Genomic DNA, 18,772 nt, shown 5'->3' on the forward strand with positions numbered 1-18,772 from the left:
GTATATATATATATATATATATATATATATATATATATATATATAGGGCTGTCAATCGATTAAAATTTTTAATCTAATTAATTACATACTCTGTGATTAATTAATCTAAATTAATCGCATACATAATTTTTGCTGTGAAAGTATTAAATATTTCAATTCAAATGAATCAATGCAGGGTTTTTCCTGGGTCAAAAATGGTCTTTGGTGGTGACAGACATGGTCATCCACACAAACAGTAAAAAGTGCCCTACCCACGTGATCTGCGAGCCCGATACTGACAATAAAGTACCCGTCACTCTCACTGTAATCCTTTCTTGCCCTCTTTGCAAAAAAAAAAAAAAAAAAAAAAGTGATTTTATAGCTTTGTAAGCGAAGATGCTTTTTTGCTAAACCTAAAAAAAGTATTAAAAAGTAGCATTTAGAAGTTATATTAACTAATAATATAATTTTCTACCATATACAATTGATTGCACCTAGCTAACAACAACTTGCTTTGTTCTGGTTTCACCTCACTCCAGTCTAAACTAACTGATTTTATAGGTAGGCCTAATTTACTACACATTGTCATTTAAATAACCTGAAAATATTGTGGATTATTAAGGCTAATTTTACTAACCACTCTTGCTAAATGGGGTAAGCACACTTATGTTCTCATTTCAGAGTTGTTCGAGTAAATGATTCATTATAGACCGTGTGGACAGATCAGTTGTTGTCTCGATTCATTAAAATGAGTCTGTTCAAATGAGTCATTAGGTCGCGAATTGGACATTAGCGGACGTTGACGCGTTACGTGCGAATCGCGACTGTTATTAGGACATCGCAAAAGATTTGTCAACACAGAAAACACTTCACCACTGGATAGGATTTTCTTTTTGTTTACTGAAAGTGTGGTTTAAGTCAGCTGCACGTGCAGGGCGCCTGTCAGAGAAGTTGAGGTGAAGTTTTTTTGAGCACTATTCACACCCAACGGTTATTCAGGAAAAACATTCTCCGAATGCGCCTCGTGAAACATGGATTCGGTCTAACAAACTTTTAGCATTGTGTCAGTTGATTTAGATTATTATGTGTGAGGTAGAGAGAGTGCAAAGACGGTGCTTACTTTGAAGAAGAAGAGAGTTCGCGCGCACGTTCTGTCCGTCAGCGCAGCAGTCGTCTCCCTCCATTTTACAGTCAAACGGTGGCTACTAGAACGGCTCCAGGTTCAAAGGTCAATACGGAATGGATTAATCTGCGTTATTTTTTTTTTAACGCGTTATTTTTTCTCAGATTAATTAATCGAAATTAACGCGTTATTTTGACAGCCCTAATATATATATATATATATATATATATATATATATATATATATACATACATACACATATATAAGACAACAAAGATTTGCACAATGCACATATAATATTGCACATAGAATGCTAATAAATTCATACCACACCTTGACTCTTGAAAAATCAGTGCTGGGTTACAGAGCAGCTCCTGAATCTCAGTGTTCAGTCCTACAGAAAACAGAGGCACTTTACTGACACAGATGTGTCATCCACTCAAAGTATCCTGCATCATGCAAGAGTTACAGGCGGTTAGTGACAGACAAGAGCTCTTGAAGTGCCTGCTACTGTGTACATTCATATAATTAAGCATACTTCACACATCAACATTTATATGTCAAAGTGTTAACTTACTTAACATTACGCAGCCGGAAAATTACCATTAATTTTGTTCTTGTACCAAACTTTTTTCAAAGATATAAAAAAATAAACAGAATATTTTTCGAATTCTTATTCATTATGAAGTTGTATCATCTGTTATGTGCACATTTGAGTAATATCGAACGTGTACTGGTTATAAGACAATAGAGGACGCGTTGCGAAATGTATGCATTGCTTCTTGTACGCAAATGCTAAATTAATAGAATATAGGCAGCCTAACTATATCGAATCAACATGCAAAAAAACAAAACAATGCACACCTTGTTTTCAAAGTTGTCCAGAGACTCCTCTGTGCCGCTGCTCTTGACATCTTCACTGTATTCAAAGACATCATACAGCTGCATCGTCATTCACTTTACACCCAGCAACTGGAGCGCGTCTTCATTCGTGCCCTCTGATTGGAGCAGCGTCAGAATGACGTCGGATTCGGCGCGCCAACAGTGCTATTGATATTCATTTGGTTATCACTGTGCACTAGAATTACAATAGCGTCAACTTCACTGTCATTCAATAGGTGTTTCCTGACGTCAACAAAAGGTACAAAGAAGTTACACTTAAGCTGAAGTTGAAGTAGGAGTCAAAATATTTAACCAAGGATATATTTAAAGGGATAGTTCAGCCAAAAATGAAAATTCTGTCATCATTTACTCACCCTCAAGTTGAATTTCTTTCTTCTGCTGAACACAGAAGAAGATATTTTGAAGAACCAAACAGTTGTGGGGCACCATATGGAAAAACATTACTATGGAAGTCAATGGTGCCCCACAGCTGTTTGGTATATATATGTGTTCAGCAGAAGAAAGAAATTCCTACAGGTTTGGAACAACTTGAGGGTGAGAAAATGATGACAGAATTTTCATTTTTGGCTGAACTATCCATTTAAGTAAAAGTTTAAAGTTTCAACAAGTAATTGGTGACCTGTTTAAGCATTTAAAAGTAAAAGTAAACTGTTAATGTCAAATTTGTGAAGTGAAGAAACATAAACAATCAACTTTATTCTCCTTTAATAGCTTTCATTATCAATATTATAAACAGTGTGTTAATTGGTAATTGCCACAAGATGGCAGGATACAACTGAAAACATACACACCATGACATATCTGGAGCAAGTTGTTTACAATTTCCATGTATTACAAGTGTTTTCGTCAGAGTGTTCTCACAGACCAGATGCAAAAGTGACAACAGCAGTGGATCAGCAGTCCAAGAACATCTCAAAGACTAGCAGTTACACAGCAAATAACTGCACTTTGCAATGCACAACTGATTTAATACCCCTTATAAATTATTGTATTATTTCCCGTAAGTGCCATAAATGAAACTCAGTTAGTCGCTCTAAGTGACGCTAAATGAGATGGATATTTTGCGAGACAACCAGGATCTTAAATGTCTGATGTTTAAAATCCAGCTCCATGATTTGCCCACAGCCAACATCCATTATGTTATTAGAGATTAGTGGCTCCACTGGAGGAAAATCAAGCTCACTTTATGTTCAATCAAATCAAGTGGGACTGGCTAAAGTGTCTGTGGAGAAGCATTTAGACACGAGCTCTTAAGGGCCCCAGCAACAGAGCCAAGAGAGACATTAATAAGCTATTTTTCATTATGCATAAAATGGAATCTAGTGGTGCATGAACAATTGGTCTCCTTCTTAAACGTTTTGACTTTGTGAAGTCTTTTTAAGTTTGGGGTTAATTAATAGCATCTCTCTTTGTTTTTTATGTAGGCTACTCTATCTTCCAGTTTACATTGTCCAGCATCTTCATATTGCTACAGACACAAAAGCACAAGATACTAAGAAAAGCAAAGAACATCATCATCAATTGACCAACACCCACACTTTGCATCGACCTGCATGCATAAATGCATCTTTGCCAGAGCAACACACCCACTACCTTAACCTTACAAAGCCCAATTACTGCTTGTGCATGAATGCAACATTTGTTTATGTCACAACAATCCGGTTTAACGTGCTTTTCTGTTACTGTTATAAACTACAAAACCTTTTATCTTCAGTTGCATAAATTTAACATGAAGTTAGGCCACTTTTAACATCTTCAGAAGCATTAATGATATATATTCAGAAAAATTAGCTTCTTTTAAGATTAAATGTGTAACGTTAGTTAATTCGTATCAGATACTACCAGGAAACAAAGTCAATTTTATGTTAAAGGGTTAGTTCACCCAAAAATGTACATTTATTACCCTCATGCCGTTCCACACCCATAAGACCTTCGTTAATCTTCAGAACACAAATTAAGATATTTTTGTTGAAATCCGATGGCTCTGTGAGGCCTGCATAGGGAGCAATGAAATTTCCTCTCTCAAGACCCATAAAGGTACTAAAAACATATTTAAATCAGATCATGTGAGTACAGTGGTTCAATATTAATATAATAAAGCCACAAGAATATTTTTGGTGTGCCAAAAAAACAAAATAACGACTTATATGGCTGATTTCAAAACACTGCTTCATGAAGCTTCGAAGCATAAATGAATCAGCGTGTCGAATCAGCGGTTCGGAGCGCCAAAGTCACATGATTTCAGCAGTTTGACGCTTGATCGAATCATGATTCGACACGCTGATTCATTGTGCTCCGAAGCTTCCTGAAGCAGTGTTTTGAAATCAGCCATATAAGTCGTTATTTTGGGGTTTTTTGGCGCACCAAAAATATTCTGGTCACTTTATAATATTAATATTGAACCACTGTACTCACATGAACCGATTTGAATATGTTTTTAGTACCTTTATAGATCTTGAGAGAGGAAATGTCATTGCTCCCTATGCAGGCCTCACTGAGCCATCGGATTTCAACAAAAATATCTTAATTTCATTTGTGTCCCGAGATTAACGAAGGTCTTACTGGTGTGGAACAGCATGAGGGTGAGTAATAAATGACAGAATTTTCATTTTTGGGTGAACTAACCCTTTAATTATTGCTTATGTAACTATATGTGAGTGAACATAAGCCGAGTCATTGCCAGAAGTGTCCAGATCTCTATAGCCAGAGTTGAGCCAGTTACGGTAAACAGGAAACGGCCCAGTGCTTTACAGCCGTAACAAATATACATGTGCCAGAGTGAACGTTCGGAACGTTCCTCTAACGTTCATATTTGGTTTCTGCTTTAATTGAAATCTGCTGGTTCTTTGTTGTAAACCAATGTTTCTCAACCAGAGGTCCATGGAGCTCTAGAGGTCCTTGACATAATGCCAGGGGGTCCTTATAAAATATCTGAATATGAATATTTGTATATTTTGACATGTTCCCATAAAAGAAGAAGATAATATATGTATAATATAACTGACAATATGTTTAAATATAGGACAAGTCAACTAACGTAGTAGTAAATTATACTTGATTGCATTTGGTCGTCACAAAGACATTAATGATACAAATGAGGTCCTTGAGGATGGGTCCAAATATGATGGAGGTCCATTACTCAAAAAAGGTTGAGATTCACTGTTGTAAACAAAAGCTAACCGTCCCAGAGCGTTGCTAGGGATTTACACGCATAAAATGTTTGCTAATTGTTATTTTTATCAGGTTTTATTTTTATAACCAAAAGTTAACGTTCTGAGAACATAATATTTTTCGTTTTTTGCTAAACTATCCCTGTAAACACAGCAAGGCACCAAGTGTTTTCTCGTTCTGCACACCGTGTTGTTTTGTTTACAGTATCAAGTCAATCTAGCAGCGCACAGTTATTTGGACTAATGACTCTCCGAGGGGCGGGGTCATGGGCGGGGACGTATGTTCAAAACAGGATGTAATTGGCTGAGAGCAGAGATACACGTGGGGGCGCACATATTGTCCCTCTCTCGCCTCTAAGCTTTGCCCGTAGTCATAACGGCGAACGGATTCACACCGAACGACTATTGAGACCGACGAGAAGTTCACCGAAGAACTACACTTCGGCACCATGATAACTTTCCCAAGCTTATTTGTTAGTTTCCCACTCTTTGCAGCGTGTTTTCTTGCTGTTTCAGTGTCTACTGCGAGCGGTAAGTGTTTTTGTTTTCGTCTGTACGTTGAGCGCTATAGAGGTAAACTACATAAACAAAGCAAGTTACAGTCTACGGTCATTGTTTATTTGAAGTGTATATATAAAAAAATTGTCAAGACACCAAAACAGCTTTTTTTCCTGAATATTTTTGAGTAATATATATGATATAAAGGAGTTTTTACCTTCATACATTTAGTAATGAATGAATGAATGGTGTTTAGTGTCCACTATCGTACTGTAAATAAGTACTGGCGGCTTAATGTTAAGAAAAGTCCCTGTGGACATGTCTCTCTTGTACCAAAATTTACATTATTCGTGCTTATACTTGCGTTTAACGCCTTGGGCTCTCTGCTTTGTCCTTTTATTGTTATACTAGTGTATATAAAACATCATGTCCTGATTCCAATCCATTACCAGTGACCTACAGGCTTTTATAGCTGCATGGTCAGATGTGGAAGAGCACTGGGCACTAATTTCATGCCTTGGCAACTCATGTGTGTTAAGATTTTTGACAGCATGTCTAGATTCATTTCCTCCACATCCTCTGCACAAAATGATAGATTTTTTTCTTGTACTTCAGTCTTGTTTGGTAATGTTTTTATTTAAATATTTTTTGTTTAAAGCCCTATTAGTCATTTTTATACCCCACTGATGTTGTTCTCTGTTTAAAAACACACTTCCCCATCTGCCGTTGAGCCTCAGGCCATGATCTGGCTCTAGTCTGTAGGTGTGGCTGAAGTGACCAAATCACTGAGTCACTTCCCATGAATGTGGACACTTTAATATGTAGCGGAGCCCAGTGAGGCCAGGGCACTTCCTGCCCATAATGACCAGTGCAGCAGGACAGGTTTGCGCAAACTTATGAAAAATCCTTGAGGAGTTTCATTACTGCTTCCAGGGAGTTTCCAGTGTCAAAGCGATTTCCGTGGAGATTTCAAATGGCTTAGTTGTCGCCTTCTTGACCTTCTTCGTTCACACTTCAAGCGATGAAATTGGCATTCTTTGATGTTTTAGATGCAGTTAAACAAAAACTTCATCCAGAAAAAACAATTTTGCTCATCTTTTCCAAAGCCTGTGTGATTTCCTTCTTCCGTGGAACTCAGAAGCAGATGTTTTGCAGAAAGTTCACAATGCTCTTTTCTATTCAATGAAAGTGAATGGTGACTAGGACAAAGAGCACCATAAAAGTGGTCCATATGACTATATTCCAGCTCTTCTAAATCCATATTAAAACTTTGTTTGAGGAAAAGACCAAAATTATACATTTTTTTGTAATACTATTTTTATTGCATTTTCTTGAACACTTACACAACAATGTATCTGTAACAACACATAATGTGCAGAAACAAAAACAAAACAAACAAACAAACAGCGGGGCTCATTTTAGATAAAAAGTGTAATAGCACAAACCAACATTGGGTAATACAATATATTCTTTGGTCAGAGTTAATAATAGATTGCATATAATAACCAAAAATATAGTATAGTCCATAAAAGTATATTTTCATATGAATATAATACCTAATTATTAAGCAGTTTGTTCCTCCTCCATTATATTGTTAATATCTCTGTGTTCAATAAATAGTAAAAAGGGACTCTTAAATTTGTCTTCTTTACCCTTAATATAGGTTATTTTTTCCATTGCAATGCATGAAGATATTTCTCTTAACCATCGGGATATAGTAGGCCTTTCTGGTTTTTTTTTCCAGTAAATGGCTATGAGTCATTTGGCTTGCAGTATACTCATGTCTATCCATACTTGTGTATGAAAAGACCAAAATTTAGTTGTTATTCACTGATATTCTTCTCTGCACAGCTCTCAAAACTCATTCAGATTTGCATATTAAAATGTGGCACATCAAAATGTGTCGCACCAGGTTTGATCAACCATCATTAGTACTAAAGGATCTAGTAAACCACATATTCAAATAGCATTAATGAGATTTGAGATCTATAATGACTTCGATATCTGTTTGTTCCTCACACAAAGCTACATTATAGCCTCAAAAGACTTGGAATAAAGTCATATGGACCACTTTCAGGTCCTTGACAGCTGCTGGTCACTATTCGCTGTCAATGTATGCAAAAGAACAGCGTCAACATCCTGCCTAATGAAAGGATGTTTCTTCTGTTTGATGAAAGAAAGAAATCATGGAACGACTTGAGGGTGAGTAAATGATTACAATTTGCATTTTTTTAAGGGGACTATCCCTTTAAAAGTTGAGAATTGTTTGTCTCACTTATCGGATTGAGAAGGTAAACAGCTTTGGATGGAAGCTGCACTCTCAAGCTGATCTAAGATTAGCTCTCATCCATCAAAATCTTACCTTCGTTAGTAAAAACTGCTTAAAACCAGCAAATAAGGATTTTATCAAGGCAAAAAATGAAAACACACAACCCAGGCCTCTCAGGTCAGCTGACGGAGAGTACGCTAATTATAGCGACCACACAGCCTCCCGCTTTTCACTCGCTCTCTTTTGCACGAATGTGTTTGCGAGCCGTTCAAAAGCTGTCGCGTGGCTCGTGCCATCTGGCAACGGGGTCTTCCCCTCCGGGAATGGGCTCATTTGTCCTGACGACTCTAGTTATAATAGCAGTCCAATGAGGGCTGCTTCTCCTGTGATTAATTTTCAATAAGCCTTAATCAATGTTTCATTCATAGGCAGTGCAACATGGCATGTCTCATATGATTTCGCTCCATCTTGGTCTCATGCTCCATTTTCCAATCTGCTGCGTTGAATTTTTAAAATCAAATTTTCCAACACTTCTCAAGAAACTTTTGTTACCAGAATTGGAACAAATAAGCCCTGCCCCTTGCATGATAAATGTCAATTTTATATCTGTGGCTTGAGTGTAAAACGTCAAAATATTATGCCTTTGCATTATCGCATTTCCAAGTAGGATTAATATAAGCCTATTTGCGTAGCCTTAGAAAATGGCTGTTTTCTCTGTACGTCAGAGTGTATTTTTAGTCTTTGTGGGTTATTTTTAAGAACAGATGGCTGTGGTGTTCTGGAGAAATGCCTTTAGATTATAGAAATCTCACCTGAAGATGCAAGCTCTCTGACAGCTTACTTTTTAAAAAAAAAAGCAGTTTATTGGTCCAAGAACAGGATGTTTCTTGTGTACACCTATCTTTATGGGTCATTTGCTTGGTCATTAAGAGGTGCAAGCTGAATGCCTCAGTGCGTTGAGCTGTTCTGGGAGTTTTTACATGGGATTCAGTGACGTAGAAAGAAGAGGTTTGGAACACCAAGTTCCCCAGCGGTGTGTTAAGGCATCTTAATTCTTAAATGATGTGTGAATGGCTGCATAGCTGAGAACACGGTGAACTGTTACGCACACCATTAATGTGGAGTTATCCAGGACACCTTTAGAATAAAGTGTGAAGCCATAAGCCATAAAGTAAGTTCCAAGGCAGTCTTAAAAGGTAAAGTAACACATTAGGCTTCTAAATATACATGAAGGTTGTAACACAAATCAGCACCTAGACACACCTATTTTTAACAACTAAAAAGGATCTGTTACATTACTTGGATGTTGTATGCATGCAGATTTCAAGTCTTACAGGGGCATTATTTATTTATTCTTTAACTTTTCATTATATTTCTAACATTGAAGTTTTTATTAGTGTCTAAACTAGGTGTTTTGTGCAGCTTGTGTCTTTTAGATGCCCCTTTTACATTTACAACTTTTAAATATGAGACTCCCAGTTCACCCTCATGTCGTTCCACATCTGTAAGACCTTCGTTCAACTTTGGAACACAAATTAAGATATTTTTGATAAAATCTGATGGCTCAGTGAGGCCTCCATTGACAGCAAGACAATTAACACTTTCAATGTCCAGAAAGCTACTAAAGACATATTTAAAACAGTTCATGTGACTACAGTGGTTCAGCCTTAATGTTATGAAGCGAAGAGAATACTTTTTGTGCACCAAAAAAACAAAATAACGACTTTATTCAACAATATCTAGTGATGGGTGATTTCAAAACACTGCTTCATGAAGCTTTACGAATCTTTTGTTTCGAATCAGTGGTTCGGAGCGTGTATGAAACTGCCAATATACTGGTACCATATCAGCTATTTGACAATATTTTGCATTTTGTTTTTAAATTTTATTTATTTGTATCTGTCACTATTGGACATTTAATTCTGCATGCTCATTTCCCCTATATTTTTTATTTTAGACCTTTGCCATCATGTAATGCTCACTTGAAGTTAAACTTTAAAAACACTGTACTGTTGTACTGTTAAATAAATCATTAACTGAATATCCATTCTCATACTGTATATTATACAATTTTAGTTTTTAGTGTTTTTTAGTGTATTTTGTATACAAACTAGTATAAAAAAGTTTATTGCAGTCATTTATCGGTTATCGGCATTAACATAAAAATAACAATTGGGAGCTTAGCTTCTATAAATACTTTTTGAGGGAGGAAGTGTAGAGTAATCAAAGTTACATATTTTTTCATAGTACAATATTTTAAAGGGGTGGTTGATTATGAAATCACTTTTTTAACATTAGTTAGTGTGTAATGTTGCTGTTAGAGCATAAAGTCTGCAAAGTTACGAGGCTCAAAGATAAATGCAAAGGGAGATAATTAATTTTAAAGAATTCTCTGTTTAAAGACCATAACAAATAGCTTATAGGGACTACAAATGAGCTTCTTCCTGGGTTAGTGACATCACTAACCCTAAAATTTACATAAACCCTGACCCCGGGAACACGCAACAAAGGGGTGAGGCCATGTTGGGCTGCTTTAGAGAAGAGGAAGAGTTGTTGTAGTAGAGTGTTGTTAACATGCCACAATTTTACGTCAGACTGCTTCACAAACAAGAGTCAATTCAACGCTTTTGCACAAAAGATTAACAGGACGGCACATGCTAGTCAATGAGTTGAATCAACTCCACAGCAAGTGCATAAATTTATCCAACCATTCAGAAACGTCCAGATGCGTTCTTAAAGTTGTAACTTCTTCCTGAGTCTCTCCATCAGTGTCCGACTCCGGTTTGAACAATGAAAGGCTGAACGTCGTCATTTTGACTGCGTGAGATTCTCCAGTTTTGTTGTTGTTGAGCAACCGAAGCGTGAGCTGTTAAAGCTTCGCCCTTTACTAGAAAGCGGCTGGGAGCATTTGCATTTAAAGGGACACACAAAAGCGTGTTTTTGCTCACACCCAAATAGGGGCAAATTTGACAAGCTTTAATAAATGATCTGTGAGGTATTTTGAGCTGAAACTTCACAGACACATTCTGAGGACACCAGAGATTTATATTACATCTTGTAAAAGGGGTATTATATGTCCCCTTTAAAAAAAAATCAAGGAAAATTTGATTCCCCATATATACCAGTTGAGATTTTAAAGTAAGTCACTAAAGTACCATTATCAGGCAGTATCAAGTAATACCCGTAGAATGATTTTTAGCACCAAATTAGCTGGTGTGAGACTGCCTGTGCAGTTAAGATAAGCAGTTTAGTGCACTGCATAGTAAATTTGCATTTCCTGTTACTTCATGAACTGGGGGTTTAGTGTGTAGGTGTGTTATTGCATTTGCGTGCACTCACATGCACGTGTGCAGTGTTTTGGTTGTCCTCCAGTCTGTTGTTTTTGTTTTGCACCTGTTCCTAATACGACAGTCAAGGGTTCTTTTGTTGGCCAAGTGTGCGTGATCCGCTCAGCAGATTGTAGCTGAATGACTCCTCATGCCAGTGACTCATTTCTAAAGCCCTTCCCTACTTTTAAACGTTATTAGTTACTATATAATGGTTGTGGTTGCCTTGTAAGATTGCAGATCAGGTCATGCTTGTTTTGAGATGACTGAAGTGACGTCCCAGTTACTTGAAATGAGAGAGCGAGTGGTTTTATGGTTTTGAACGGTTCTGTTATTTTCAGTTTTGAACTGTTCATTTTGGTTCTTTTAGTTAAAAATGTAGTGTTTTTTCTGGAAAACCATAATCATAATTGTAGCACATCAAATGTGTTTGTTATTGGACATTTTACAAGTTGCTCCAAAATTTAAAGCTGAAGTGTGTTATTTCTGTGCCACTAGTGTCAAAAAGATTGTTTTGTAACAGGACAGCCATTGGTTCCATTGGTGCCCCAAAGTCATTCTAGAATTTTCATTTTGGGGTGGAATATCCTTTTAAGCCTGCACATTTTCAGTATCAGGGCAGTAGCAATGATAAGTTGTTTTCTTATTATTTTTTACCATATTGGGAATAGGTCAATAGCAACATAGCATGTTGGTTATTACTCATTTTCTGAGCTGGCTCGGCGCTGCCCGGTTTGTTTTTTCAGGGGCACAGTTGCCTGGCCAAACTCCATTGCTTCTTTCTTTTGTCCCTGTTTTCATGCCTCATTTGTGAGAGAGCAGCAAACACTCCCAGAGTTGCCTGCCTTTACACGTTTATCTCAGAAATAGAGCATGTGATATACTATAGTGCCTAAAGCTGTATATCCAAAAGCCTGTGGGAATAATCCGCTCTCACTCCTGTTTCAGAGCTTTTGCTGATCAAAAGGCCAGCTCAGCTGATGAGACGCTGATCAGATGTTTCACTTCATCAAACAGCTTTGCGTTCAGCTGATGTGTTCAGTTCTGTCTAATGGCCTTCTAGAACGTATTAGATTCTCTGACAGTTAAACCAGGTTAAGTACAGCTGGTAGATGTGAGATGACACATCATGATGTGTCCTGACATGAATTATTATCCACCCTGTTTAGTTTTCATACATATAATCTCAAGTATAGTTTAAGGAATAGCTCACTAGATCTACTCAAACTCATGTTGTTCCAAAGCTGCATCCCTTTTTTTTCTCTCTCTCCCTTTTCTAGAAAATGAAAGTGATGACTATGGAGGACTAGGAGTGTCACTTATAAATATACATGAATATACTTAATAAAATAATAAATAATCAATTTAATAATTTATATGTAAATTAAAAGACATGTTTAAAACAGTCTGTTTAATTCATGTTTAAAATAGTAAATATTTTTGTATATAGGGCTATAAAATCGATTAATAGCGATAATCACATCTAACATAAAAGTCTGTTTCATAATGTGTGTGTGTGTATAATATATATATATATATATATATATATATATTGTGTGTGTTATATATATATATATATATATTAGAGAAACAGACACACACATACTGTATGTATAAATATAATAATATATTTACACACATATTATGTAAACATGAATTTTTATGTTCAATGTGATTAGTCGCAATTAATCAATTTTACAATTAATAATTATTAATATTAAATATAATATAAATAATAATAATAATAATATAGTTTTTTTAATTAATAAATTACAACAACAAAATTCTTCCTATTTTTATTATTATTAATTAAAATAAAAATATTAAATAATATTTTAGGGCAACTTTTAATTTTAAATGCATTTCTCTTTTTTTTGACAATCAAGTTTTTATTATGATTATTATTATAATTTTTTTTTGCAACCCTTGTCAACATTCACTTTTATTGTATGGAAAAGTGCAGCTTGGACATTCTGCTAAAGGTCTTATTTTGAGTTCCACAGAAGAAAGAAAATCACATGGGTTTGGAATGACATGAGGGTGAGAAAATCATGGCACAATTTTCATTTTGGTTACTTATCCTTTTAGATATAAGAGTTTGCTCCACAAGACATGTGCCCGTGTCAGCACCTAGAAAAGCGGCAAAGACATTCCATGCATATGTTTCAGCAACAGTTTCTGTTCATAGTTTCCATTTCTATGGAAACACAAGCAGAACTGTGACTAGCAATGCGTTGTGTTTAAAGTTATTAATCCGCAATGAATTACTTTCAGTTCTCAACTCCCTTGTCAATTTTGTCATAACTGTTCAGCAAGAACAACTTGTTGACTGTGAAACCTTCAGGCTATCCATAGACAGTTTCTGTTCCCAATGGAATTTTCTGTGCTTATCAGTGATGTATGGGTTGATCTGTGTTGCTAAACAGTTTGTTGCTGTGATGTTATATCAAAGATGTCATGCAATTCCATTTTTTTTTTTTTTTTCAGTACTAAAATTGGTTTCTTTGAAAAGAGCGAAGGGAATTGAGCTTTCAGCCTTCTGGTATAGCGTGAAAAAGATGATGCATTCCATTCCAAAGATAAACATGGCAATCGTTTGGATAAGAAGGTTTCTGTTTGTGCAGGCCGAGGCTTTATCGTTATCCCACAAGCTCCAACCCTGAGCGTGAAGGCCGTTGCCTTTTGTCACAATTAGAGGAGATTGTTGGCCAAATGATGTCTTGGTGCAAAACAGGTTCACACAGTTGAATCCAGTGGTGGAGCTGCATTAAACATGGGCTAATTATCATTTTGAGTGCTGTTCACCTCGAATAAACTCTGCTGAGTATCTCTGTTGTGGTATTTTGGATGGGCGCCAGGGAGGACACAACGATGCGCAGGAAGTCTCTCACTGAGGTGTCATTTACACAGAGTTGTGGGAAGCCAGCACAGACTGTGGAAAGTTGTAACTCCGCAAATTCAGGGCCTATATCCGTCAGGCTAAAATTAACCTTTAAATATAGTAACAGCTCCCAAAAAATAAGAGTTGGATGGATTGTTTTGGCTTCCATTTCAGCATATATATATATATAAAATGCAAAAGGTGCAGTTCAATACTTAAAGGGCCCTATTTTAACAATCTAAGCACATGGTCTAAAACGCACGGCGCAGGTGCATTTAGGGTGTGTCTGAATCCACTTTTGCTAGTTTAAGGATGGGAAAAATGGTCGGTGCGCCCAGCGCATTGTCTAAAAGGGTTGACCCTATTCTCTTAAAGGGATAGTTCACCCAAAAATGAAAATTTGATGTTTATCTGCTTACCCCCAGAGCATCCAAGATGTAGGTGTCTTTGTTTCTTCAGTAGGACACAAATGATGATTTTTAACTGCAACCGCTGCCGTCTGTCAGTGGTATAATGCAAGTCAGCGGGAACTTGGACTATAAGAGTAAATAAAACACGACAGACAAATCCAAATCAAACCCTGCGGCTCGTGACGACACATTGATGTCTTAAGACACGAAACGATCGGTTTGTGTGAGAACTCGATTCGTGAGGTCTGATCGCGCTCTGACAACTCATTGAAGTATATGCGCGAGACATCACTGCCGTTGTCAGAGCGCGATCAGACCTCACGAATCGAGTGATGAATGCAGTTGGACATAGTGGTGTATTAGAGGTAAAAAATGATATAAATACTGTTCGGTTTCTCGCACAAACCGATCGTTTCGCGTCTAAGGACATCATTGTGTCGTCACGAGCCGCAGGGTTTAATTTGGATTTGTCTGTCGTGTTTTATTTACTCTTATAGTCCAAGTTCCCGCTGACTTGCATTATACCACTGACAGACGGCAACGTTTGGAGTTAAAAATCATCAATTGTGTTCTACTGAAGAAACAAAGACACCTACATCTTGGATGCGCTGGGGGTAAGCAGATAAACATCAAATTTTCATTTTTGGGTGAACTATCCCTTTAATGACTCATGGGTGTGTTTTGGGCATAACGCGCAATAAACCAACCAGAGTCTCGTCTCACATTCCCTTTAAAAGTTACGCTTGCGCCAGGGCGTGTTCGCTATTTACAAATTTACAATTTGCAAGCGGAATAACTGAACGCGTCTATAGTGAGGAAACGGATCTGCTCGTGCAAGAGGTTAAAGCGCGAATAGACCATCTACGAGAAAAGCCGGATTCCACCAAAGCATTTTATCTTTATGCACAGAATAATAATCTTTTACATTATAATCCTTTTATTTTTAATATTTGGCATGTTTGTGTGCTGCTGCACTTCCCTGTGTGTGATATAAGCAGAATGTACGTGCGTTGTGCACCCGCATATAGGTGCATATTACTAACACGCTCTTTAAATAACAAAATAAATATTGCGCCATTGACTTTAGACCAGGTTTCAGTTGGTCAATGGCGCAGTCTATTTCACTTGCCTCAAAATATTCATATAAAATATAAAAGAACTACCCCTTTAAGCACATAGTTCATTCAAAATAAAATTTTTCCATTTATTTATTTATTTGCATTTTATTGTTTTTAGTTATTATTATTTTTATTCTTCTAAATTTCTGTGTGCATTTTCACCATTTATTTCCATACTCAGTGCTTTGCTGTCCCACAAAACATCCTGACAAACCATTTCTCTATAGACACCAGGACTGCAGTCCTGTTTTTTTGCAGTGCCACGGGTCGTCAGCAATTTAAGTTGTGTCCATTCCGTCCAGCCCTAATAAAAACATGACCAAACTGTGAACCTAGTGGGGTTTTTTTTTTTTCACTTCCCTTTTCGAAAGAAACAAAAATCCTAACCATCAGTAATATTCCATTGAAAATATTGCTGATGGCAGTAAATTAAACCCAAACGAGCCTCGTTCATGAAACATAAATTATTAATCTTCATTTGAAAATTGCTGTTGCATTGATTTGAATGTGACAATTTATATAAATAACATTTTTATATATTATCTACACAGACATTCTCTCTAGTAATGTTTAATGAATGCGAACCAGTTTTTTTAAAAAATTTTATCAATAATAGATGTAATATCAAATCACTGTCTTTGTCTTTTCTCAGCTGCAGACTGTGAAGTAAATGTGTGTTTGAATGGAGGAACCTGTGTGACCGGAGCGGGAAAAGATCCCTTTATCTGCATTTGTAATGAAGGCTTCACTGGACAGACCTGCAATGAGACCGAGATTGGTAACAATCTTATCAGTTATTTATATTTATGTGGGGGAAACAGTTTATTTAAGACAATATATGTGCAAAGGTTACTTGTATTCATTTCAGCTGAGGCAGATCTTTTCTCACATGACCTTTGCTCTCAGGGCCCTGCAGCCCTAACCCCTGTAAAAACGACGGTTTCTGTGAGATCATCCCCAACCCCCAGCGAGGAGATGTCTTCAGAGAATACGTCTGCAAGTGTTCAATAGGCTTCGATGGAATCCACTGCCAGAACAGTGAGTCGATTTTATTCAAACTGTTTAATCTGTTTCATGCCAAACGCATATCGGGTGTCACCATTGAGAATTATGACAAACTTGATTGTTGTGAAATCAAATTTACATGAGGATAGAGATCACATTTGCATCCAAATGGTAATTAATTGACACAAAACAGAACTCAAATGACAAATTGTACCTATGAACGGTCTAAATCATCTGGATTTGGTCAGATTTACTGAACATAAATGCTGTTAAAGGGTTAGTTCACTCAAAAATGCAGAGCAAAGAGTAAATGTGACCACACATTAACAGTGAATAAGTTGCTCAGATATTATTTTGCTTTAGAAAAGCCAATATTGTAAATGATATGTAAATAAATAGGATTATAGTGCATTTTTAACATGTTTTATGCTCTGTATATGAAGCAAAAATAGAGAGCTGAAACTCTAATTACAGCTATGCTTAGGCTGTTTATGTGAGTGGTTTGAATGTTGAATACTGGTTGACACACTTTACATTCACGCAAGTTTTATTTAGCTTTTTTTTTTAAACTTTGACTGGTCATAGCTCTGATGCGAAGACAATTTTGATACTGTATCGCATAAAATGTTTATTAGAAGTTTTTTGCACAGCAAGGAGATTGCATCACATGCAGCTGTTCTCTTCTCAAATGTGTGACTAATTATTTCACCAAGTACCATGGACTACGTCAATCCCGAAAGCTCTCTGAATGTAATGAGGGCAGATGGTTGAATTTCCGCTATGTTAACAGATGCAAGTGTTAAGACAGCAGAGAACTGCTTCAATCTCTGCTGTCATCTGCCGTTGGCTGACAGGCGAACAGACCTACAGCCCTCAGCAAAAAAAAAAACACAACAAACAGACAAGTCATGGCTGCGTAGCCACTCACAGTATCCCACATTTTAGACAAATAACATAAGCACGATACTAAAATGCAACATCGAATCAGTATGACACTCATTCATAACACATTTTACTTCCATAATCGGCATTATTTCTAAGTTAAACAGGATATTCAGTGAAAAATAAATGGGTTGGGTTTAAAAATAAGGGGGCTTGGTGATGTCAGGCATAAAATAAATTCAAGGAGGAGAAAGATTACGAAGACATTTGTCTCTTTGGAATAATTTGCACTGAAGAATAGTTTGTAGTAAGATCAGAAACCTGTTCAAGCAGTTTGCAGTCTTCTGCATGTTTATTAATTTAATAATCGATTGCTTATTGTCTTATGTTGATGAATTATGACACTGTTTAATGTATCGTTTACTGTACTGTTGTATATTGTTGCAAGAATACACATTAACCCTCTCATCTTTTTGAATGAGCAGCTGAAATAAGTAAAGCATAGACATTTCAAAGTAAGAGTCTCAGTGGATCTCGGCTTATTTATAATTAAAAATTCCTCATTATACATAAAATATTTTTTGATGATTATTGGTATTTTGGTTACACAATCAATTGTTTCTGCCATTTAATTCAATGTAAAATTTTGTAGTTCTTTAAACGTATTATTAACAAAATCTAGTATTTTTCAACCTCTAATTCGTATGTAATATTAATACATTTTGAATAAAATGTATTAAGGATTTAAAACTTAAAACTTGAGGATTTGAGAGTTATGAAGTCGGAATTGCGAGTTATGAAGTTGGAATTGCGAGTTATAAAGTCATTATTACGAGTTATTAAGTCAGAATTGCGATTTATGAAGTCAGAATTGTGAATTGTGAAGTTGGAATTGCGAGTTATGAAGTCAGAATTGTGAGTTATGAAGTCGGAATTGCGAGATATAAAGTCTTTATTATGAGTTATAAAGTCGGAATTGCGAGTTATGAAGTCAGAATTGCGAGATATAAAGTCTTTATTATGAGTTATAAAGTCGGAATTGCGAGTTATGAAGTCGGAATTGCGAGTTATGAAGTCGGAATTGCGAGTTATGAAGTCGGAATTGCGAGTTATGAAGTCAGAATTGTGAGTTATGAAGTCGGAATTGCGAGATATAAAGTCTTTATTATGAGTTATAAAGTCGGAATTGCGAGTTATGAAGTCGGAAT

General features: G+C 36.4%; 2 protein-coding genes across 6 annotated transcripts in view; one reads left to right on the top strand and one right to left on the bottom strand.

Moving 5' to 3' along the window:
* Positions 1-2,109, bottom strand: part of abhd2b (abhydrolase domain containing 2, acylglycerol lipase b) — a 10,378-nt gene extending 8,269 nt beyond the window's left edge. Inside the window, exons 1-2 of one of the 4 annotated variants that reach the window (XM_048159266.1) lie at positions 1,967-2,108; positions 1,436-1,496 (exon numbers count right to left, since the gene is read on the bottom strand). The gene's annotated coding sequence lies outside the window, so the exon portion shown is untranslated. Of the gene's footprint in view, positions 1-1,099; positions 1,228-1,435; positions 1,552-1,966 lie in introns of those variants that run through there. The other 3 variants (XM_048159269.1, XM_048159270.1, XM_048159268.1) reach the window with 3 other exon arrangements.
* Positions 2,110-5,488: 3,379 nt separating this feature from the next.
* mfge8b (milk fat globule EGF and factor V/VIII domain containing b) overlaps positions 5,489-18,772 on the top strand; it is a 30,149-nt gene continuing 16,865 nt past the window's right edge. For both annotated transcript variants that reach the window (XM_048158431.1, XM_048158432.1), the window contains exons 1-3: positions 5,489-5,706; positions 16,330-16,455; positions 16,584-16,715. In XM_048158431.1, the coding sequence (XP_048014388.1) occupies positions 5,625-5,706; positions 16,330-16,455; positions 16,584-16,715 (340 nt within the window). In that variant the 5' untranslated portion in view covers positions 5,489-5,624. The remainder of the gene's footprint in view (positions 5,707-16,329; positions 16,456-16,583; positions 16,716-18,772) is intronic.

This window comes from Megalobrama amblycephala, linkage group LG15 (assembly GCF_018812025.1).
Source record: "Megalobrama amblycephala isolate DHTTF-2021 linkage group LG15, ASM1881202v1, whole genome shotgun sequence".
Lineage (NCBI taxonomy): Eukaryota > Metazoa > Chordata > Actinopteri > Cypriniformes > Xenocyprididae > Megalobrama > Megalobrama amblycephala.